This window comes from Typopeltis vanoorti, chromosome 24 (genome assembly GCF_054136105.1).
Source record: "Typopeltis vanoorti isolate ZY-2024b chromosome 24, IOZ_Tvanoo_1.0, whole genome shotgun sequence".
NCBI lineage: Eukaryota > Metazoa > Arthropoda > Arachnida > Uropygi > Thelyphonidae > Typopeltis > Typopeltis vanoorti.
In genome coordinates this window covers 52524061-52549875 of record NC_143572.1, presented here as the reverse complement: position 1 = coordinate 52549875, position 25815 = coordinate 52524061, and the positions used below count along the sequence as shown (strand labels likewise).

The 25815-nt window shown below is 35.2% G+C and overlaps 1 protein-coding gene across 1 annotated transcript in view; it reads right to left on the bottom strand.

Moving 5' to 3' along the window:
* The window catches only part of Dp (transcription factor Dp), a 230932-nt gene that overhangs the window by 180331 nt on the left and 24786 nt on the right, over positions 1 to 25815 (bottom strand). The window contains exon 3 of the mRNA XM_090414181.1: positions 21242 to 21311. Within this exon, the coding sequence (XP_090270307.1) occupies positions 21242 to 21284 (43 nt within the window). The 5' untranslated portion in view covers positions 21285 to 21311. The remainder of the gene's footprint in view (positions 1 to 21241; positions 21312 to 25815) is intronic.

The following is a 25815-nucleotide window of genomic DNA, read 5'->3' as shown; positions in this document are numbered from 1 at the left end:
CTGTTTGCTAGTGTCTGTAGTCTACAAATTCTCAATCTGCATTCATAAGCAACATTCCATAATTCTGTCATTTTTAACATTCCTTTGCACTCTCTCCAATATATCAGAATCATAACAGAAACCAGGAGACCAGACCTGCACACAGTAGTCCAAGTGAGGTCTTATCAAGGCCTTGTAAAGAAGCAAAATGACACCTTCATCTTTACATGTGAAAGTTTGTTTCAGCGTTGCAATTATCTTTGGAGTTGTATTTATAATCTTTGCTACATGGCCCCTGAACTTCAACTTCCAACCTATTAACAATCCAAGATCCCTAGCCTCATCAGCTTATTCTAGCATAATTACACCAGTATAATATGAGATTGAATATCTGATGATGCCAAAGTTCGTGACTTTGCATTTAATGACATTGAACTGATATCCAATTTCCCACGCTCAGAATTCCAGCCTATTCAAATCATTCTGCAAGTACTGCATATCAGGCATTCCTGATTATCCTGCCTATCTTTGCATCATTTGCAAATTGTTGTATTTACCTGTCAAATCCTTCCCAGTATCATTAATATACAGATTGAGTAACAGTGGACCAAGATCTGATCCTTGTTGTGCCACTAGCTACCTTAAATCTTGCAGAATCACATCCTCCATTATACCTTTTTGATGTGTCAATCAGCCATCCTCTTATCCATGCTAATATTTTATAATTCAAACCCATATTCTCCAATTTATGCAAGTCTTCCATGCTGTATTCTCTCAGAATTCTTAGCAAAATCCCAAAGTATCATGATGTATCCATACCCTTTGTGTAGTTCAATGGCAACATTGTTATAGAATGTGAGCAAGCTGCTAAAACATGACCTTCCCTTAAAACCTGTGTTGCTCATTGCAAAGTAGAGATTAACTGTCAACTCATTTCTGAATGTGAGCCCTAACCAATTTTTCCAAAATCTTCACTGCTACACCTGAGATACTAATTGGTCGCCGAATTCTTATTCACTTTGTGTAACAGCTCTAATACCTCGTTCCCATACACCTGAATTTCTTCATCCAGTGAAGAGCTAGCAGTGAACTCAATGTCGCATACACCTTTTTGATAGCTTTTAACAAAATGGGCACTAAATAGTTTAACAACCTCTTCTTCATCTGTAGCCCTCACACCATCTGCATTTAGAAGAGTTATTATGTCATATTCATTTTCTTTTACTTTCAGCATATCAACAGAATTCTTGTAGGTTGTCTTTAGCATGCAGATCCAGTTTCTTTTCATAGTCATGCTTTGCTTTCTGTACAACAGTTGCGACTTTCTAGCCTGCGTATAATTTTCATAACAGACATTATCCTTATGCACATGGTATTCCTTCTACATCATCCTTTACTTATGAATATCTTGCTTAATAAGAGTATACATCCATTTGACTCCTATCCTATTTATTCTTTGAACTCTCATTACACATTCTAATGTCACATCATTTAAGTATTGTTTAAATGCTGCTTCCCATGCACTGTTGATATTCTTCCCATTTAGCAATTGATCTCATTCTACTGAATTCATTATACTCCATAGTTGGTCATAAATTCCTGCTTTGTAGTTCAGCATGTAACTTTTTCTGAATAGAACATTTATAAACTTTGTCACTTAGTACCACATAATCACTGTCACCAACCAGAGGCAGAACAGTTGCATCTTTAACTGAAATGCCCTCTGATTTCATTGCACTGTAATGAAATCTAAACATACTGATATATAGGATATCAGTATGTTATGCCTGTCTATTCTTTTTTTTAATTAATGTTTCTATTAATTTCTTATGCTGCACAATATTAAATATTTTATGAAATATAAAACAAAGATAAAAAATCTTTCTGCATTTCCAATTTTTTTACTAGTATCACAGGTTGATATTGAAGATGCCTTCTCTTGTTCTTCTGTTTCTCATAAATTCACTTTGGACAACCTTTACTTTATTTCATTTCCTGATTTTGGTTTTATTCTTTCCAATATAATTCGTAACAGTAATTTTATTACATGGTTTATTGATCTGTAATCTTTACGTTCAACTGCCTCTGGCTTGTTTTTGATGCTTATCAAGATAGAATTCCTGAGTTCATGAGGAACATATTCACTTTCATAAATATTATCAACCCTCCAAGGATCAAGGACTCATTGATAGAGGCCATAAGATCACCTAGACCATATGTTATACCTTCTCTTAGTCTCATTCACACTAGATGCAATCATCATGTTGACAGGTAAACTGTTCCACTCACACACAAACTTAACTTCTCCAGATGTCCCCCTTTGTCTGCTCTCTACCCTCTACATAATTAAAAATGTCATCAATTGATATCTTATAACACCCTCTCAGAAGTTTATAGGCTTGTTATATCATCCCTCTTTCTCCTCCCTATTAGTGTCTACCAGTCCACACAATCGCAGTCTAACCTCATAATTTATATTCCATAATCCTGATATCATCTTTGTAACTCTTCTTTGAAGTCTTTCCACAGCTTCTTTATCTTCTTGCAAGCCATGAAATCAAATCTGCACACATATAGTGTAGGTACGGTCATATCAAGGCCTTGTAAAGAGACAAAATGACCTCCATAACCTTACAGGTCAGGGTTAGTTTTTACATTGCAGTTATCCTCTGAGTTGGATTTGCAATTATGTCCACATAGTACTTTTCCAGTTCAAGAACTGGAAAAGTACCATGTGGACATAATTAGCATTAACAAAAAGATAAAAGCAGGTGGGATCTTACTAAATAATAAGTAGAGCATGTTATATTTGGGCAATAGCAATCAAGAAAAGGATGGAATATCAATAGCTGTTGAAAGTTTATTTTTCACTTGGTCAGACTATAATAAATTTAGTTTAATCCTTTATCCAAGTGTGTGCAAACAAAGTTTGCACCTGAAAGTATCTTCAGGACTGGGGTAAAATGGTACAACACCGGGCGACTCCTTGCAAACACTTGGTTTGCACACACTTGGATAAAGGATTAAACTAAATTTATTATGAATATCAATAGCATTCAATACCAGACACGAAGATAAACTTCATGATTAGAAGGCAGTTTCAAGTAGTTATGTTGAGCAAACTTCAGAATGGGAAAATTGGACAATGAAACTTATCTGTGTCTATTATCCCAACGAAAGTTCTCCTAAGGAAGAAGTTTGAAAAATCTGAGTCATTAAAGCAATCGGCTTACATAAAGAAAATGATAAAAGTGGTCATTGTTGGAGATCTAAACAGCAGAGTAGGAAATGAATCCCATCAAGCATATATTAATGTTTTAGGAAAATTTGAAGGGAAAAAAAAAGTGCAAAACTAATATGGTAGGTATTTATTAGATTTGAGAGAAGACAACAAATATGAAAAGCCTCATTCACTGTCACTGTTGATAGTGATATTTTCATGTTGGTTCAGGATACAAGAGTGTACAGAGGATTTGCAATTGGAAGTGACCATTACTAAGCTCTAAATAGAATAAAAATGAATATCACATTAAAAGAAAGTTTCAGAAGAATTATATTTGATCAGCTTTTACACATAAACTGTACACAAGCATTATGAAAGAAAAAATTAAACAGTTTGAAAACAAGAACCACTCTCAGTGACACACTCAGAAGAAAACATCAGTTGATTCAGCTAGGGAGGTTTGTGATGATGTAGTTTGCAAGGATAGAAAAATAAGAACACTATGGTGGACATGAGGTTAAAGAAGCATTACTGTAAAAAAAAAAAATGCTGAAAGTTTCTAGCAAATAAATTGGCAGATGCTCTTAAAGCATACAGAGAAAAATGTAAGAAAGCTAAGCTATGTGCAAAAATCGTCATCAAATTCCTTCCATATACCCTCAAGGGGTGTACAGGATACGATGGTGCTACATGAAAATCTTATTACTAACTTCCTATCTACAATTTTCCTCCAAATCTTGATTGATTTTGGAGGAAAATTGTCAAGATTCCAACATTATCAGATCTTATATTTCTGTCTTCTAAGGCGTCTTCTACCGTTTCAATCCACCTATGTCTTGGTCTTCCTCTGGGTCTTTTTCCTGCCAACCTGGCAGAGAACACTTGTTTTGCTAATCTTTCCTCTATCATTCTATTTAAACGATCATACCACCTGAGATTAGCTCTGCTAACACATTCCTGGATGCTAGCCATGTCAAGTTCTTTCCTAATACAGTAGAACTCGATTATAACGAATTCCATGGGACTGCATATATTCGTTCGTAATAACCGTTATTCGTTATATCCAAGAAGGTCATAATTTGAGCGAATTAAAAATGTTTTCAGATTTTTCTCAGCATAGGTATATTGGGTAACATAAATACATGTGTATACATGCATATAAAGAACAAAAATTTATTTTTAAAACTTCACATTTTTACATAAAAAATCATCAAGCGTGCTTTTCACAAGATGCATATTTCATACGTTTGAAATTGTTCCTTATACCACTAAGATGCTTGAATGTGTCGTCTGAACTTACAGATCGCGATTCCATAAATCTTGTTAAAATATGTGAAGCACTTTCTGCTTCACACCAGGTAACGATTTTCTCATCATTGCTATTTTCTTCCTCGGAGTCATTACTACTATTATCTTCTTCTGGTGTATGAGAGATTTGTTTTAAGATGTTGGTGTCTGTCAGTATACCTGAAGTTGCGATGCCATTATCAATGTCTATAAAATTATCAATCTCTGTGCATGTTTCAAAATTGTTCAAGTTTCGCGCTTTTAACCACACTGCTAGTTATCCTCTTCATCTTCTTCAGATTCACACTCGTATTCCACAAGACCGGCTTTCTTAAAACAGCTTTGTATCGCAGACGATGATAAATGTTTTCAAAAGCTTTCAGAGTCGACTTGCGATTCTTCCAAATTGTTGATATTGTAGATGGGGACAATCCATACATCTTTGCTACTGTCAGATTTTATTGGCCACTTTCCACCTCCCGTATAATTTCTACTTTTTTGGAAACCGATAAAATTTTCCGTTTGACTCCCGACATTTTTCAACAACCAGAAAATGAGTACGTACGAAATGTCAGTAAAGGAACAACTAATGTGTATTATTCGTTCATTATTCCCGTGAAACAAATTCGTAATAAACATGAAATACATGCATTATATCAAATGTAATTCGAATATACCTTCAAAATTATTGGTTATAAACGTGAATTCGCTGTAACCGTGATCATTATAATGGAGTTCTACTGTATATTCATTTTTAATATCATATTGCCATTGATGCCATCTGTTCATGCCCCTAATCTTTCTCTGGACTCTCATATCTGTAGTCTCTAGACTTTGGTCAAGTGTTTTACTTCTAACTCAGATCGATAAGTTAAAATGGGTTTGAACGCTGTCTTGTATACAGCTAATTTAGTGTTTTGACTAATTTCTCTCTTATTCCATATAAATTTATTCAGTTGACTTCCTACCATACCAGCTTTGTTGATTCTGTTGTCTATTTCAATATGTAATTTACCATTTTCACTAAAAATCGTGCCTAAGTAACAAATGTTTTACTTGTTCTATAAGTTCTCCATTCTGCTTCTGCCTATTTTCTTTGTCTTGTTATTGCTGATCTTCATACCATATCTATTACAACAGTTATTCAATTTAGCCAGGGAATCTTGCAGGCTTGTAGGGGATTTAAAAGTATAACATCATCCAGATGAAGCATAGAGCTAAGATTGACGTCTCCAATTTTGATATTATGTTTAATACCACTTTCCTTCATAATGTTATCCATATAGATAATGTACATCCTTGTCTGACACCAGATTTAACATTAAACCATCTTTTTTGTACTTCCTTCAATTCTAACTGCTGACTTACAACTCAAATAACGACTAAGTATTGCTTGATATGATGCCCCATGACACCGTACACCTAGCATTTTGAATAGCTCCTGTCTTGGCACATTGTCATATGCCTTTTTCAGATCTACAAAACTTAAATACAGATCTTTGTTATATTCCCATGATTTTTCAACTAATTGTTATAAAGTGAAAACCGATCCTGACAGCCTCTATTTAGCCTGAATCCAGCTTGTTCACTAAGCTTCTCTTCCACAATCCTTCTCAACCATTTCTCAAGTATACTTGCATAAATCTTACCAGGAACACTCAGTAGAGAAATACCCCTACTTTCTATCCCTGTAATTCTCACATTCAGTTTTATTTCCCTTTTTATATATGGGTACTATGAAAGATCTACTCCAATCATCTGGAATTCGTTCCTCTATCCTGGCCTTCTGAACTATGCAGTGCAACCACTGTAAGACTTTTATATCTAAATACTTGAGCATTTCGGGTCAAATATCTACTCTAGTTGCCTTTCCACATTTCAGGCTTTTGATGGCTTTTTCTACTTCAAGTACGGATATATATATTCATTCCTGATTGCATGCCTGGTCAGTGTTTTTTACCACTGTGCTGTCACTGAGAATTTTTCGAAGTAATTACTCCCTACATCAAGGATATCTTTTCTCCAGTTTTCATCATCATCATCATCATCAAATTCCTGCCATGTACCCTCAAGGGGTGTACAGGATATGACAGTACTACATGAAAAAATTACATCATTACTAACTTCCTATCTACAATTTTCCTCCAAATCAGTCTGTTACTTGTCAAGACTCCAACATTATCAGATCTTATATTTCTATCGTCTAAGGCACTTTGTACCGTATCAATCCACCTATATCTTGGTCTTCCTCTGGGTCGTTTTCCTGCCAACCTGGCAGAGAACACTTGTTTTGCTAATCTTTCCTCTCCCATTCTATTTAAGTGACCATACCATCTGAGATTAGCTCTGCTAACGCATTCCTGGATGCTGACAATGTCAAGTTCTTTCCTAATATCCTCATTTTTAATATGATATTGCCATTGATGCCATCTGTTCACGCCTATAATCTTTCTCAGGATTCTCATATCTGCAGTCTCTAGTCTTTGGTCAAGTGTTTTATTTCTGACCCAGCTTTCAGATCCATAAGTTAAAACTGGTTTGAACACAGTCTTGTATACAGCTAATTTAGTGTTCCGACTAATTTCTTTCTTTTTCCATATGAATTTATTCAATTGACTTCCCACGATACCAGCTTTGCTGATTCTGTTGTCTATTTCTCTATTTAGTTTACCATCTTCAGTAAAAATTGTGCCTAAGTAGCTGAAATGTTTTACTTGTTCCACAGGTTTTCCATTCACAACACAGTTGACATTTTCAATGATTCTGCCTATTTTCACTGTCTTTGCCTTTTTATTGCTAACCTTCATACCATATCTATTACAACAGTTATTCAATTTAGTCAGAGAATCTTGCAGACTTGTAGCGGATTTATTTAGAAGTATAACATCATCCGCATAAAGCAAAGAGCTGACATTAACATCTCCAATTTTGATATCAGGTTTAATACCACATTCCTTCATAATGTGATCCATATAGATAATGAATAACAGAGGGGATAACGTACATCCTTGTCTCACACCAGATTTAACATTAAACCATCTTCCTGTACTTCCTTCAATTCTAACTGCAGACTCACAACTCAAATAAAGACTAAGTATTGCTTGATATAATGCCCCATTGACACCATATAACTGCAGCGTATTGAATAGCTTCTCTCTTGGCACCTTGTCATATGCCTTTTCCAAATCGACAAAACTTAAATACAGATCTTTGTTATATTCCCATGCTTTCTCGACTATTTGTCGTAAAGTGAAGATCTGATCCTGACAGCCTCTATTTGGCCTGAATCCAGCTTGTTCTTCACCAAGCTTTTCTTCCGCAATTCTTCTCAACCGTTTCTCAAGTATACTTGCATAGATCTTGCCAGGAACACTCAGTAGGGAAATACCTCTATAATTCTCACATTCAGTTTTATTTCCCTTTTTATATATGGGTACTATGAGAGCTCTACTCCAATCATCGGGAATTCGTCCCTCTGTCCAGGCTTTCTGAACTATGCAGTGCAGCCACTGTAAGACTCTTATACCACCATACTTCAGCATTTCTGGTCGAATATCATCTACTCCTGCTGCCTTTCCACATTTCAAGCCTTTGATGGCTTTTTCTACTTCAAGTATGGATATGTATTCCTGACTGCATGCCTGGTCAGTGTTTTTTTATCACTGTGCTGTCATCACTGCTTGTTTCATTTAGCAGTTTTTCAAAGTAATTACTCCATACTTCAAGGATATCTTTTTCTCCTGTTTTCATTTCACCTTTATCATCTCTAATTCCTTTTACAGCACTCTTTCCTCCATTCCTAAGCTTCTTCAACAACCTCCAGAATATTTTGCCACCTTCTTGATATTTATTTTCTATATTCTTGCCAAAGTCCTCCCATGACTTTTGTTTAGCTAGTTTTACACACTGTTTAGCTTTCTTACATTTGTCTCTGTATTCTGTAAGAGTAAAAGCTGACTTATTTGCCAGGAACTATTGATATGCTTTCTTCTTTTCCTTCACTGCCTCTTTAACTTCCTGTGTCCACCAGGGAGTTCTGATTTTTTTATCTTTGCACACAACCTCACCACATGCCTCTCTGGCAGAATCAATCAATGTTTCCTTTAGAGTTTGCCACTGAATCTCCAAGGTTTGATTCCTGTTCTCAAACTCTTTCATTTTCTTTTCAATAATATTTCTGTATTTTAGTCTACAGTTTACATCTGAGAGCTGCTCAACTTTTATTCACTTTAAAACTTTCTTACATGTTATTCTTTTCAATATGAAATTCAATTTTATCCTGCTCAAGACTAAATAGTGATCACTTCCAATTTCAAATCCTCTGTACACTCTGGTGTCCTGCACCAGGGAGAAAACATCACTATCAACAATAACATAGTCAATGAGACTTTTCTTATTCCTAGCCTCTTCTCTCCATGTGAATTTGTGCACATTTTTATGTTGGAACATGGTGTTAGTAATAACCAGTCCATCTCCTGAGCAGAAATCCAACAGATATTTGCCATTATTATTAGCTTTGCTCTTTTCTCCAAATTTTCCCAAAATATTTTTGTATGTCTCACAATCATTTCCTACTCTACTATTTAGATCCCCAACAATGACCAACTTTTCCTTTTTCATTGTGTCAGTTGCTTTTTCTAAAGCCTCAAAAAATTCCTCCACTTCTACCTTAGTAGAACCTTCTGTGGGCCCATAGGCACAAATAAGTCTCATTGTCCAGTTCCCCATTCTCATATTTGCCCACATTACTCTACTTGAGACTGACTGCCATTCAAGAAGATTAGCCTCGTATTTTGTGTTGAATACTATGGCTACTCCTTCTTTTCCTTGATTGTTATTGCCTGAATATAACATTTTGTATTTATTGCTCAGAAAGATCTCACCAGTTTTGGTCTTTTTTGTTTCAGTCACCCCTATTATGTCGATCTGGTACTTATCTAATTCCTTAGCTAGCTCCATTTCTTTGCCATTCAGGCTTCTTACGTTGATAGTACCGATCTTTAACTCTGGTGATGTTGAGTTGGGGTTTGTTTTCAGATTTGTTCCAGTAGCTGACTTTTCGCTGTTCGACCTGGTTCCCTGGCAAAAACAACGGGGGCTTTGTTTAACCGGGCGACGCCCCAGCCGGCATGAAATTTTGTCATGTTGTACCATCATTTTTTATTTTGGTTTAACCAATAAGAATACAATTTGGTCGGCTAAATCCCAAATTGCCAGCCCATCCTCGTTCGTTCAGTATCAAAGTAGATACCCAACAGGGTGCACCACGAGAAGGTGAGGATTGGACATTAGGTCAGAAGCCCTGGTCGGTTCTCCGCATTCCTTTAAAGGCTATGTGGAGGTCTCCTCTCAGTTATACAGCTTTGACCCTTAAGCACCCCTCTCCAGTTTTCATGTGACCATTATCACCTCTAATTCCTTTCAGCACTCTTTCCTCCATTTCTGAGCTTCAACAACTTCCAGATATCGTGCCACCTTCTTGATATTTATTTTCTATGTTCTTGCCAAAGTCTTCTCATGACTTTTGTTTAGTTAGTTTTACGCAGTGTTTAGCTTTCTTACATTTGTCTCTGTATTTTCTAAGAGCACAAGCTGACTTATTTGCCAAGAACTTTTGATGTGCTTTCTTCCTTTCCTCTTTAACTTCCTATGTCCACCATGGAGTTCTGATTTTTGTATCCTTGTAGACAACTTCACCACATGATTTCTGGCTGAATCAGTTTCAAACTCTTTCATTTTTTTTTTTTTTTGAATAATGTTTGTGTATTTTAGTCTATAGTTCACATCTGAGAGCTGTTCAACTTTTATTTTCTTTAAAAATTTCTTACATGTTCTTTTAAAAATGAAATTCAATTTTATCCTGCTCAAGGCTAAAAAATCCTGTATACACTCAAGTGTCCTGCACCAAGGAGAAAATATCACTATCAATAATAACATAGTCAATGAGACTTTTCTTATTCCTTGCCTCTTTCCATGTGAATCTGGCACATTTTTATTTTCGAACTTTGTGTTAGTAATAACCAGTCCATGTCCCGCAGAAATAAAAAAAACGATAGAAAAATCCATCTCAAGTTTAAAATGTGGAAAGGCAGCTGGGGTAGATGATATTTGACTAGTAATGCTGAAATGTGGTGTAGCTGCTGTATACTTCTGAAGTCCTTATCACAAAGTCAATTTCTCATAGTTCCCATTTGTAAACAGGGAATAAAGCTGAATGTGAGAATTACAGTGGAATTTCTCTACTAAGTGTTTTAGGTAAGATATATGCAAGCATTCTTGAAAAGTGGTTGAGAAAAATTGTGGAAGGAAAACTTTGAGATAAACAAGCTGGGTTCAGGCCAAATAGAAGTTGTCAAGATTAGATTTTCACTTTCAGGCAAATAGTTGCCATGGGAATATGAGAAGCATCATATAATTGCGTTTTGTAGATCTGGAAAAGGCATATGACAAGGTGCCTAGAAAAAAGCATTTTAAAACACAATTATATGGGGTAAATGGAACATTATACAAAGTAATACATAGTATATATTTGAGTTGTAAGTCAGCAGTTAGAACTGAAGGAAATACTGAAAGTTTGTTTGATGTAAAAATCAGAGATAGCACTACGATGCATATCATCCCCACTCATATTCATTATCTATATGGATTGCATAATGTGATCCATACAAAAGATGGACCCTTACTTAGCTCTTTACTTTTTTTTTTTTTTTTCCAGATGATGTACTCAGGTCTTCTCAGAAGTTCTCTTAACTAAATCGAATAACAGCTGTAGCAAATTTGATGTGAAAATCAGTAATAAAAACACCAAAAGTATGAAAATATAAACATAGAAACAGAAACTGCATTTTCAGTAATAAACAAAGCTGATATGATGTGCAGCCAATTGAATAAATTTATATGGAATAAAAGAGAAATTACGGAAAACATCAAACTAGCAGTATACAAGTCGGTGTTGAAATCAATTTTAAGTTATGGATCTGAGAGTTGGGTTAGAAATGAAACTTGATCAAATGCTAGAGACCACAGGTATAATCATCATTATCATCAAATTCCTGACATGTACCCTCAAGGGGTATACAGGATATGATAGGACTACATGAAAAATTTACATAATTACTAACTTCCTATCTACAATTTTCCTCCAAATCAGTATATTACTTGTCAAGACTCCAATATTATCATTATCAGATCTTATATTTCTATCGTCTAAGGCACATTTTACCGTATCAATCCCTATATCTTGGTCTTCCTCTGGGTCGTTTTCCTGCCAACCTGGCAGAGAACACTTGTTTTGCTAATCTTTCCTTGCCCATTCTGTTTAAGTGACCATACCATCTGAGATTAGCTCTGCTAACGCATTCCTGGATGCTGACAATGTCAAGTTCTTTCCTAATATCCTCGTTTTTAATATGATATTGCCATTGTTGCCATCGGTTCACGTCTCTCATCTTTCTCAGGACTCTCATATCTGCGGTCTCAAGTCTTTGGTCAAGTGTTTTACATCTGATCCAGCTCTCAGATCCATAAGTTAAAACTGGTTTGAACACTGTCTTGTATACAGCTAATTTAGTGTTCCGACTAATTTCTCTCTTATTCCATATGAATTTATTCAAATGACTTCCTACCATATCAGCTTTGTTGATTCTGTTGTCTATTTCCATATTTAATTTACCATCTTCACTAAAAATCGTGCCTAAGTAGCTGAAATGTTTTACTTGTTCCACAGGTTCCCCATTCACAACACAGTTGACATTTTAAACAATTCTACCTATTTTCATTGTCTTTGTCTTTTTAATGCTGACCTTCATACCATATCTATTACAACAGTTATTCAATTTAGTCAGGGAATCTTGCAAACTTGTAGCGGATTTATTTAGAAGTATAACATCATCCGCATAAAGCAAAGAGCTAACATTAACATCTCCAATTCTGATATCATGTTTAATACCACTTTCCTTCATAATGTGATCCATATAGATAATGAATAACAGCGGGGGATAATGTACATCCTTGTCTCAAACCAGATTTAACATTTAACCAACTCCCTGTACGTCCTTCAATTCTAACTGCTGACTTACAACTCAAATAAAGACTAAGTATTGCTTGATATAATGCCCCATTGACACCTGTAGCCTATTGAATAGCTAGTCTCTTGGCACCTTGTCATATGCCTTTTTCAAATCGACAAAACTTAAATACAGATCTTTGTTATATTCCCATGCCTTTTCAACTATTTGTCGTAAGTTGAAGATCTGATACTGACAGCCTCTATTTGGCCTGAATCCAGCTTGTTCTTCGCTAAGCTTTTCTTCGACAATTCTTCTCAACCGTTTCTCAAGTATACTTGCATAGATCTTGCCAGGAACACTCAGTAGGGAAATACCTCTGTAATTCTCACATTCAGTTTTATTTCCCTTTTTATGTATGGGTACTATTAGAGCTCTACTCCAATCATCGGATATTCTTCCCTCTGTCCAGACTTTCTGAACTATGCAATGCAGCCACTGTAAGATTTTATACCACCATACTTCAGCATTTCTGGTCGAATATCATCTACTCCTGCTGCCTTTCCACATTTCAAGCCTTTGATGGCTTTTTTCTACTTCAAGTATGGATATGTATTCCTGACTATATGTCTGGTCAGTGTTTTTTTATCACTGTGCTGTCATCACTGCATGTTTCATTTAGCAAATTTTCAAAGTAATTACTCCATACTTCAAGGATATCTTTTTCTCCTGTTTTTGTCACCTTTATCATCTCCAACTCCTTTTACAGCACTCTCTCCTCCATTTCTAAGCATCTTCAACAACCTCCAGAATATCTTACCACCTTCTTGATATTAATTTTCTATGTTCTTTCCAAAGTCCTCCCATGACTTTTGTTTAGCTAGTCTTACACAGTGTTTCGTTTTCTTACATTTGTCTCTGTATTCTCAAAGAGCACAAGCTGACTTATTTGCCAGGAACATTTGATATGCTTTCTGCTTTTGCTTTCACTGCCTCTTTAACTTCCTGTGTCCATGGAGTTCTGATTTTTCTATCCTTGCAGACTACCTCACCATATGCCTCTCTAGCTGAATCAATCAGAGTTTTCTTCAAGACTTGCCAATGAATCTCCAAGGTTTGGTTCCTGTTCTCAAACTCTTTCATTTTTTTCTTCAATAATCTTTGAGTATTTTAGTCTACAGTTCACATCTGAGAGCTGCTCAACTTTTATTCGCTTTAAAACTTTCTTACATGTTATTCTTTTCAATATGAAATTCAATTTTATCCTGCTCAAGGCTAAACAGTGATCGCTTCCAATTTCAAATCCTCTGTACACTCTGGTGTCCTGCACCAGGGAGAAAACATCACTATCAACAATAACATAGTCAGTGTGTCTTTTCTTATTCCTTGCTTCTTTTCTCCATGTGATGAATTTGTGCACATTTTTATGTTGGAACATGGTGTTAGTAATAACCAGTCCATGTCCTGAGCAGAAATCCAACAGGTATTTGCCATTATTATTAGCTTTGCTCTTTTCTCTAAATTTTCCCAAAACATTTTTGTATGTCTGACAATCACTTCCTAATCTGATATTTAGATCCCCAACAAGGACCAACTTTTCCTTTTTCATTGCGTCAGTTGCTTTTTCTAAAGCACCAAAAAATTCCTCCACTTCTACCTTAGTAGAACCTTCTGTGTGTTCATAGGCACAAATAAGTCTCATTGTCCAATTCCCCATTCTGATATTAGCCCACATCATTCTACTTGAGACTGCCTGCCATTCAAGAAGATTAGCCTCGTATTTATTGTTGAATACTATGGCTACTCCTTCTTTTCCTTGATTGTCATTTCCTAAATATAACATTTTGTATTTATTGCTCAGAAAGATCTCACAAGTGTTTGTCTTTTTTGTTTCAGTCACCCCTATTATGTCAATCTGGTACTTATCTAATTCCTCAGCTAGCTCCCTTTCTTTGCCATTCAGTCTTCTTATGTTGATTGTACCGATCTGTTTTATTTCTAGGTTTTCTAATTTCTTTGTGCTTACTATTAATCTGTTTCTTGGATCTCTTTCTTTCTTTCTCTGCATTCTTACCTTCAATTCTTCACCTTCTGTTCTCATATCAGTCCCTGTCACTTCTGCTATAACAGTATCTTCACTTAGATGATATACCCTTGCAAAAATGTCAGTAGTTTAATAATTTTGTCAGTCTCTGATACCTCTACCATCTGCACTCATTAAAGTTATCCTTTCCTAGTCATTCTTCCTCCTACTTGCCACATAATGAAAAAATGTTGGAATTTCCTTTTTCCTGCTCAGCTAACTTCTTATAATCTGATTTTGCCTTACCTTGCTGGTCGCCTTTCTTGGCTGATCCTTGTACTGTTCATAAATTTGCTGGTCATTTTTCTATTTATATATCCTCCTCAGCATCTTATTTGCAGCTCTTGTTTAGTGATATTACTCATCGATCTAATTTGTACCTGATTTATCTCCTCACTTTGGGTATAGAGTGTGATATTGCTTCCTCCAGATACTCCCCGCCACCCCTTAATACACCATGAACATATTCTCTTGCAGAGATCTTTATGCCACGGTACTACTGCAAGCTGCCTCCTAAGTATATCATAATCATCTGCCTTGTATTTCCACATATATCCCTTCTTAACTGGAATTTCCACATGTTTTGTTAGTTCCTAAGTCAAGACCACATGATCACTTTAACCAGTTGGAGGCAATGTAGCCATCTTAGTTATGGACAGGTTTTCTGATCCTATAACAACAATCAACAGTCTCGCATCCCACATCCTCCTCCTTCACATTCTGCTTCAAGTAATATCTCTCAGTAAATGTATAAATTCTATTTCCCTTCCTGCCATGTCATCCTTCCTCCTTCCAATCTGTCTTCAAAGTTGAAGTGCCCCCATAATAATTATTCATTGTTCTGATCTGCTGATGCATATCTTCCACATCATCCCTATTATTCCCATATTCAATCTTATCTTCAGTCAGAAATGCTGAAATATGAAGGTATAAAAGTTTTACAGTACTACGTGGCATAATTCGGAATGGTTTTACATGCCATAATTCAGAATGCCTGGCCAGAAAGTGAAATTCCAGTTGATTGGAGTAGCTCTTTTAATACTCATATTTTAACTATTAAAATGCATACCTGATTGCATGCGAGGTTACTAAATCAATAGCATTTCATTGTTGTATACGAACAGGTGAAGAAGGAATTATGTTGTTGTGTTTCTTGAATAGCTCTAGGTTGTAGTCCTTGGGAGGGAAAAAGGGGAAATGGTGAAGTAAACTGTTTCCAGAAGGAGATGGAGTGAAAAAGTTATGACTAAAAGTCAATTCGGTAGGTGTTAAGCTAGACCACAAATAAATGTTGAAGAGGTAAGAAAAAAAAAATGCTGGCTAGTTCATCAAACATCAATGAAAAAATACCTATAGAAAAGCATAATGCAGAAAAAGAAGAAGAATCCTTTAGTCGTATTATACTGTTTAGCATTTGGTCTATGGAACAACTTTACTGCCTATATCTTTGACTGAGAGGGATTTTTCATCCATGCAATGTTTGGCATGCTCTTGAGGGATGCTTGCACTGCATATAAGAGAGAGAATAAATAGAAACTGAAAACCCTCTTCTGGAGATCAAGTACAAAACAGGGTTTACAAGTAACGAGTAAATGCTATTGGTGTTTCACCCAGTGATGATAGACAGCTACCGCTTCGAGGTAGTCAACTAGACATGTACATCTAACCAAGTGCTCACCAGATTTGTCAAAACTGTGTTTTAGAATACAAGCCACATCATGTGAAGGCTTGGAACCTATAGAACAACTTTAGCTATTTAAGCTGTTCTTAGTGAAGGTGCCAATTAGATATGTAAATAATTTATTTATTAAATACTTCAAAATAAAATAACTGTAATCTTTAGTATAGACACAAAACTAGGTCTCATTCATAGAATGATCCCAAACAACATTCATCTAACAATTGCAGGACAAGTGTGGTTGGCTAGAAATGATGTCACAAATGTTAGCATCCATTCAACTGGATGTATTAAGCATCTTACACTTTCATAATAACCTTCTAATATCTTCACTTTAATATGGTTCAACTGCTGATACTATCTATTCACTCTCCCAATTTGTTCTACTAATCAATCCTACTAAGTAGCCATTAGTAGGATTTTGAAAGTTCTCACTATATCTTCTCTACTTTGTAAACCTTTCAACAAAATACAAGGGGAGTATGGAAAGTTCTGATAAACACCTGGAACAAAAATGATATTAAAGCAACTGATATAACCACAAGAAAGAACATATCTCAAAACCCTTTAATCCCCATGTTTCATCAAATTATAATAATTTGTTCCTTCCTTAGTCTATTTTTTTTGGCATTCTTTAAAGGTTAGGCAGGCTTCCCTATCGCTGCTTGATGTATATCAAGTGACATACAAATGTCACTTTTTTTTTTGTTAGACAGGCTGTTCATTAAAAAAAAAAAAAAAAAAAAAACTTTTTCAAGCTGTTTCATAAAGCTCCAATATTAATAGATCATTGATCTTACACTCTGTGCCCACAGCAAGATTCAAACCTGCAACCTATTGGTTCTTTTGCTTCATGTTCTCAGTTCTGAAAACAATTCCTGATTGGGGTTTGAATTTAGTGATAGAATCCTTTTGAAGTAACACCAGGTTAATTCATAGAAGCAGGCTTAAACACAAACAGGTATTCAAAAAAAAAGTTCTGAGGCTCTTTTACATAATCAAATTCCTGATATGTATCCTCAATAGGATACAGTGATAGTATTACATGAAAAGTTTCATTATTACTAATGTCCTATCAACAGTTTTTTTTCCAGACTATTCTGTTATCTCTCTCAGAACTTCGATATTGTTAGATTGTATATTTCTCTCTAAGGTGCTTCTGACTTGCATCAGTCCACCTAGATTTTGGTCGTGTTATGGGTCTTTTCCCCTCTCATCCTGATGTCGGACATCCTGTTTTTACTAACCTTCCCTTTCCCATTATATTCAAGTTGACCAAACAACCTGAGATATTGGTTCTGCTCACTCATTCTTTACTGATAACAATGCCAAGTTCCTTCTTTACTTAATATCTCCATTTTTAATGATTCTGCCATTGATCCCATCTGTTCAGTATCCTAATTTGTCTGACAACTTTCTCATATCTGTCATCTTCAGTCATCCACAGTTGATTAATCAACTGTTGTATTTTTTATCACAGCTGTTAGATCTATAAGTTAACATTGGTTTGAACACAGTCTGAAATTCCAGGGTTTGCTTATTCCAGAGCATGTTAAAACTTAATATGTGTACACTAAAAAGATGGAATGAGTTATTCATTCATCCTGTGTTTATTGTCTTTATTTAATTAGCATTAAACTAATTCTGTGTTTTCACTGTGAAATGTGTTATTGTATAGAATACCAGTGGACTATTTCGTGATTAGAAAAAAAATTTTCACCTTTATCTTGACATGATAAAAACTCTTATGTGCAATAAAATTGATCTTTTAATCAATAAAATTTCCAGTGATCTTTTAATCATTTAAACTTTTGTAAATTTAATGCTTAATTTGTTTTTAATTATTGATAATTGAATTCATTTAATTTTAATGAGAAGAATTTCATCATTACTGAAATGTTTACATGAGGCTATACAAATACAAAACATTTGAAATTAATAAAAAGAAACGAGGATTGTTCTCAAAAGTGAATGTGGCATTTTATCATCATCAAATTCCTGACATTTACCCTCAAGAGGTGTACAGGATATGATAGTACTACATGAAAAATTTACATCATTACTAACCTCCTATCTACAATTTTCCTCCAAATCAGTCTGTTACTTGTTAAGACTCCAGCATTATCAGATCTTATATTTCTATCTTCTAAGGCACTTTTTACCATATCAATCCACCTATATCTTGATCTTCCTCTGGGTCTTTTTCCTGCTAACCTGGCAGAGAAAACTTGTTTTGCTAATCTTTCCTTGCCCATTCTGTTTAAGTGACCATACTACCTGAGATTAGCTCTGCTAACGCATTCCTGGATGCTGACAATGTCAAGTTCTTTCCTAATATCCTCGTTTTTAACCCTTTCTGACCTGAATTTTTTTCCAAGTGAAAAATTTTTTTCTTTCTATTTATTTTGTCTTTAGGTCTTAAAAAGTGAGATTATCAAGTATTTTTATGAAAAATACATTTCAGGATAGGAATTCTGAAATGATTCCAATTGGCATCATTAGGACATTGTGATGTGTATGTGGAAAGCAATGTAAAAAGTCTTCGTCTTTCTTATAAATTCCTTTTTATTGTTCCAGTGTACATCTAAATGCATTTATTTTGAATATAATGATATCTAAATAAGGAAGTTTCCACTTTATATTTATTTCACATTAGTAATTTTGTATACATTTTAAGTATACAAAAAAAAAGTAGAGATATTCAATTCAATAATAGTCGTAACCTATAAACGTTTGCTATATTGGTGTTGTGACTTTCAAGTCATTTTATATGGAATTCCTTGAAACAGTTTTTCTCTTTGTTCAGCCAGAGTGAAACATTACATTTTCCACACTTCATTCTGCTGTAACTCTTGATACACAGTTTGCATCTTGACTTGTCAGGGAGGTACTCTGGCCAGTGACCCACACCATCATAGCGTACATCAGCAACAGGATGCGGTGCTTTTTCTACCCTCTTCTTCTTCGATGGTCCTGGCTCTGACGAGTCAGATGGGTGCCCTCTTTTTCTTGGTTCATTCGTTCCCCTTTTTAGAAGACCAGCAGCAATATCACACACAAAATCAAGCAGTGGTTGGTGTTTTTTGTTCTGCTGATCACAGTGTCTTCTATACAAGAGCCATGCATTGACACATGACATGTTGATCAAATGAAATAAGATCCTCAAGTAGAAGCGACGACCCTTAATGATGGTGCGATATAGCTGAACAAGCATGTCATGCAGATCAACACCTCCCATAAAAGTGTTGTATTCTTTGACTATTGATGGACGAGGGATATTCACATGTTGTTTAGCAGCAACAGACCATCGTCTGACATTTTCGACGGGCTCTTGATTTTTATAAGTGGAGATAAGGTGAACTGCCTTATTGTCGAGCCATTTCAGTAGCATGATATTTTCATTGGTCTCTACTCTATAATCATATGAGCCTCGACCACTCTTCTTCAAATAAGCATCTGTCTGCAAAGAGCAGCCTGCCGATCAGTTTTTCCTGACAGTTCCCACCATATATATGCCCAACTTTTTCAGTTCTACACCCAGGTTAAATGAAGTGAACCAATTATCAACAAATAGCTTATGGTTCCTATGTTTAGGCAAATCCTCAACTAGCCTCATGACCACATTGCCACTTATACCTAAGGGACCATCTTTCACTTTTGTACCCTTGCCCACATAAATTTCAAAATCATACACTATCCTACTTACTCCAGCCCGTGCAAATACTTTTATTCCCCAGTGGTGTGGCTTGCTCTTTACATACTGTATCTTAGATGTATGAGATTTGAGCGGTATCATTATTTCGTCAACTGAGTTATATTCCTCTGGCTCAATTTTCAGAAAATTTTTTCTCAGAGATTCCACTAATGGCCTAATTTTGAAGAGTTTATCATAGTCCTTATGCTCTCTTGAAATCATGTTTGTATGCAAATAGTTTCTCAATTTGTAAAATCGATCGCATGTCATACTTCCTGCAATAGGCTCATAACGTGTAGAATCACCCAGTACATTCTGTATTTTGGCATCTTAACAACTCCAGCCAAAATATGCATACCAATAAATTTGCATATTTCAATCACAGATGTGTTGTTAGACTTTCCTGTTTTTTGTGTGGAATACAAATTGGTTTGGTCAACTAAATTTTCTGTGATACTGTTATCAATAAATTTTTCAAAATAATTCAGTGAGCTTAAGTCGTCATTTGGAGGATCAGAAAATGTGGAATTATAGGTCACATCTATTGCTTCCATGTTTTTGTGTCGCCAGTATAAGGAAGAAATTTTTGAAAAAACTAGAGAGAGTAAAAACAGGAGAAAGAAATATGAATGATCTTTATTACACAGATAATACTGTATTGACTTCTGAGAGAGAAGAAAACTTGCAAAAATTAATACAGCAAATGAATTTCTACAAGTATAGTAATGTATCTTATATGTATAATTATTATACTAACTTTATTATTATTATAGGATTTGTATGATGAAAAAGGTTAATAGCGTGGTTGTAAGTTCAGTGCTTTATGGAAATGAAAAATCAGAACTGCAAAAAGAGTGGGGAAGGAATGGGCAGAAGAAAACCCCAAAAAGGTGAAGGAATCTTTGGTTTTGATAACTTATCAAGCAATAAAAATTCTCACATATTGCATTTTATTAGAAAAATTCACATTGTATGTGTACATGCACATGCAGCATTTAATCTCTACACCCTTTCCATTAAGCTTTTTACAGCTAACAGATAAGATATGCGATAAAGCAACTTTGCAAAGTATTTCAAACTGTCCAACTATGTTACAAACTTTGAATTACTATTATTTTTGATAAACTCATATCATTAATTTCACTGATACTGTTCAAAGCAGTATCTCTTCTCTCATACACAAATGGTCTCTAGAACATGAGCTAAAATAATTTTAATTCAGCTACATTGAAATATAATTATTACAATTAAATGACATTGTCTTTGGAGATTACATTAACCCTTAACTTACTTTTCACAGAAATATTTGATTCCTGGATTTTGTAAGTAGTCATTTCTCCATTAGAATCAATGAAACAATCCTAAGAGAAAAAAAAAGGTTTAGTTAAAAAAATTATATAAACCAATATTATTATATTGCTTAAGAGAAAGTTTTATCCAATCTAATCTGTACCTAATCTTGAAATATGAATATAACACACACTTTCATAAAAACAAGACTGTTTCATTAATTGATCTAATAATGTGAATTTGAACAATTTGCCAAATGTAACAAAAAGTTGAACAAGAGACTTCTTCTCCAGCTTCTCCCACTTAAGTGGGGTCACTGTTGATGAGTCTCCTCCACATCCAAGCTCTTCATTCTCAAGTCCTCTTCTACCAGCTCCCCCCCATCTCTTCTTTGGCTGCCCACGCTTCCTCCTCCCTTGCACATCCATCTGCACGACCCTTCTTCCCACATATTCGTCCTCCCTCCTCATCACATGACCAAACCATCTCAACCTTGCCTCCTGTATCTTTGCTCCTAAGTTCATAACTTTCACTGTTCCCCTCACATGGTCATTTCTCAGACAATCCTTTCTGGTCACACTGCACATCCACCTAAGCATTCTCATCTCTGCTACCTCCATCCTGCTGATGTTATTTTTCCTCAGGGCCACAGTTTCTATAGCATACTGTCATAGCTGGCCTCACTAATGACCTACAGATTTTGCCTTTCAGATTGATCTGCACCCTCTTATAGCATAACACTCCAGCCATCTCCCTCCAGTTCCTCCAACCTGCTTATATCCTGCATCCCACTTCCTTCTCAGCTCCTCCATCTTCTTCCACTGGTGGACCTAAGTATCTAAAGTCCCTCACCTTCCTGATGACATTTCCTTCCAGCTCTAGATCTGTCTCCTGGCCACTGCACAACACATATACTTTGTCTTACTTCTGCCCAGTCTCATACCTCTCTCTTCCAGTACTTTTCTCCATCTTTCCAGTTTAGTTCCTGCTTCTTCTCTTGAATCTGCATACAACATTGTCCAAGGCTCTATCACAATATTAAACAGAAACAGACTTAATGCTGACCCTTGATGCAGGCCAACTGTTACTTGAAAACTTTCTGTCTGTTCCAGACAGGTCCAAACACTTGCCTTCACATTTCTGTAACCTCCCGCACCAACCTGACATATTTCTCCGGAACCTTCTTCCCCCTCAGGCACCTCCAGACTTCTTGCCTTGGCACTCTATCATATGCTTTCTCCAGATCAATAAATGCCAGATGTAGCTCCCGTTGTTTCTCTCGAAACTTTTCCATCATCTGCCGTAACCCAAAGATAGCATCTGTTGTTGATCTATCAGGCATGAAGCCAAATTGTTCCTTTGCAATCTCTACCTCCTTCCTCAATCTTCCATCAAGAACCCTTTCTAGAAAGTTGAACAAGAGACAAAATATAAAAATTAAAATATTCGTTAATGCAATGAAAAGAATGGAAGTTGACTCTGCCAAGTGATTAAAAACATAAGTTATTATGCATAATCAGTGCCTCATTCTAAATCTACTTTAAAATGACTGATTGTGTTTCACTCAGTAATTGATACTTAATTCTCTCTAGTTAATTTCCAATTCTAGATAGCATATCATCAGCCTATACGAAGTGTTTGAAATTCTTTTAAGAAATTATAATGGGTTTCCTCTTCTCCTTCTCAAGGATTAGGCATTTGCCAGCTCTGGCTTTATTGGTCTTCCTCCCTCCTTTTAGCCAATATCTTTCCTTCCTAAATAAATGCTCTTTCCATTTTTCTCTCTCTATATTCCTTGATCTATTCATTTATATTGTCAGATGTCTTCAATTTTTATATGGTCCAATTCTGTGTATCCTTCAATTCTTAAAAATCTCATTACTGATGCTTGTACTTTCATCTTTCTTTTTAACAGTCCATATTTCTGAACTATATAATAGAGTGGGATTGACCCTTACTTTATAAAATTTGTTTCTCATCTTGTTTTTTTTAATGTCCTCTTAATTGTTCCACAAATTTTTTTGAATTTCTTTGTTTTATCTATATCTTTATCTTTTAGATGTTATTATGTAGCTTAATTAAACTATCACTTATTCAATTTTCTATGATTATTTTTGACTCACCATGATCTTGACCTTTAAATGCCATGACTTTTGTATTCTTTTGTGAAATTTTTAAATTGTATTGGTGGCCTTATTTTGTTTAATTCATAAACTTATTTTTCAAGTTAATCTTTATTGTCTTCTAATATAATCTGATCATCTAATACAGCATTGTATTGATAACAATCCTGGCTAACTGGATACCTTATTTTATCGTTTTCCATATTTTAATAATTTGATCTATATATACACCTCCGGGGGAAAAAAAAAAAAAAAAAAAAAAAAGTGTGAAAGATTTATTGCATATAAAATAATCATTACCAAATACAAATTAGCATAATCTAAAATCTACATACTTTGTAGATTATATAATCATGTAAACACACAAAAATGTAATATAAATTATAAGAAAACTGTTATTTGAAAACATTCAAAAGATTCGGCTCTTGTCACACTTCCAAGATCACTATTAGATGGCTCAAAGAAATACAAATCAATGTAATTCCTTGGCTGGCAACATCACCAGATTTAAATCTCATTGCGAATTTGTGGGGAATTATGAAGAAACAAAAATGATCTTGTTTCTAGAGTGCAGGTCAAATGGGCATGTTTTGATAAAAAACAAGATTGAACCATTAGTAAATAATATGCCCAACTGTTTACGAACAGTCGTAAAAAAGCTAAGGGGGATGCAATAAAGTACTAAGTATCATATTAGGAATTATAGACACGTTAACACAAGAATTTTTAATATTTGCCAAATATTACAGTCTGAAACAGATTATCTTCAGTGGAAATTAGGAACAGTTTTTAACAAGGTGGAATACCAACAATTGATCATTCGAAAGTAGAACGAGCCACATGATGTTACATTGCTAAGCATTAAAGAGAGGAAAAATTTCATCAGTGATGACAATTATAGGTATTAATTCACAATTTCATATAATAATCTTAATTTATAAATAACATTAGACTAATGTAGGAATTAAGCCTCAATTTAAAAAAAAAAATTAATGTGTTATCCGGATTAAACTTTCCCATATTTTTGATAAGGATATAGTCATTTCGATTCAAGTTAGGGCATTGAAGTAAGGCCTCAGCACTCTCTTTGAATAGGCGTTTGAATTTATAGCACCATCTGCGTAGAAGGCGAGTCTTAGACCAGAGGATGTTGTGGCTTGTCTCTATCCCATGCTAAGCCAATCCAGACTTATCGGATTTATTGTGCAGAACGTATGATTGATGTTCTTGAATTTTTTTTTTCTATACAGCGTCCCGTTTGTCCAAAGTAGGACAGATTGCAGTTACAAGGAACTTGAAACACACCAGGCAGAGACATAACTGAGCATTTATCTTCAGAAGAGGGGAAATAAGTATATAAGTGGCTATTAAATCATATTTCTTCAGAATTCTTGAAATTGGTTCTGAAATCCCAGAAATATATGGAATTGGAACTCTACGTATTGATTCTTTGTTGTTCTGGATTGAATTGTAGGAATCAAACAGATGTTGTGTACTTTTTTCGGAAAAGCCATTTAATTTCATGTGATGTTTGATAGTTGAAAGTTCTTTCTGTAATTCATGAGGAGTTGAACAATTATTTCTAGCTCGTCAGATTAAACATTTTATGATTCCTGTTTTTTGATAAGGATGATGAGCAGATTGTTTGAGAATATAACGTTCAGTGAAAGTGGGTTTTCTGTAAACTGTTCTTGTTAGAATACTTGAAGGTGAATGGATGAGGAGGATGTCTAAAAAGGATAACTTGTCTTTTTCAATCTCCATGGCAAACTTAATACGAGGATGTAAGGAAGGTCACAAGTCCTCAGACATGAGATCCGAGAGAGATTCCTAACACGGTTGTAGCACCATAATCTTACTGAAATGATAATACAGTTGACTCCCACTTTAGCAAACTTGAAGGGACCACAAGAATGGCTTCTTAATGTTGATAGTTTGCTATGGCGAATTTCTTTTAGCATAGCACTATACCTACAGGGCTTTTGTTGCAACTTTTAGTTTGGTATAATAAATCAGCTGTATGGTTCTTTCTCAATTATTCAACCTTCAATTAACCAATCCAGGATGGGTTCATGTCAACTGACCTCTGGCACAGCAATATGTAACTATACTGACCCTTCAAAATTATCTGACCAGCAAATCTATTTCCAGCTACACACACATAAAATTCAGGGCTCACTGCATATGGAGTTTCAACAAGGTTCAGTAATAGGACGTATCATATTTTTAATCCAATTAATAATCCCTGTGGGAGGGTACAGTTTATTTTGCAAAATCATATCTGGTTGGCCGAGTGGTTAGCGTACCCACTCTCCAACCAACAGGTCGGGGATTCGAATCGCACCATGAACGTTTGCGATTGTCTTTAAGTGGAAGATAAATTTAATCACCTGGTTGAGACCACTGTCCTGCTTATTGGAAACCTGAAGTGGTTGAAAAAATTCCATGTTTG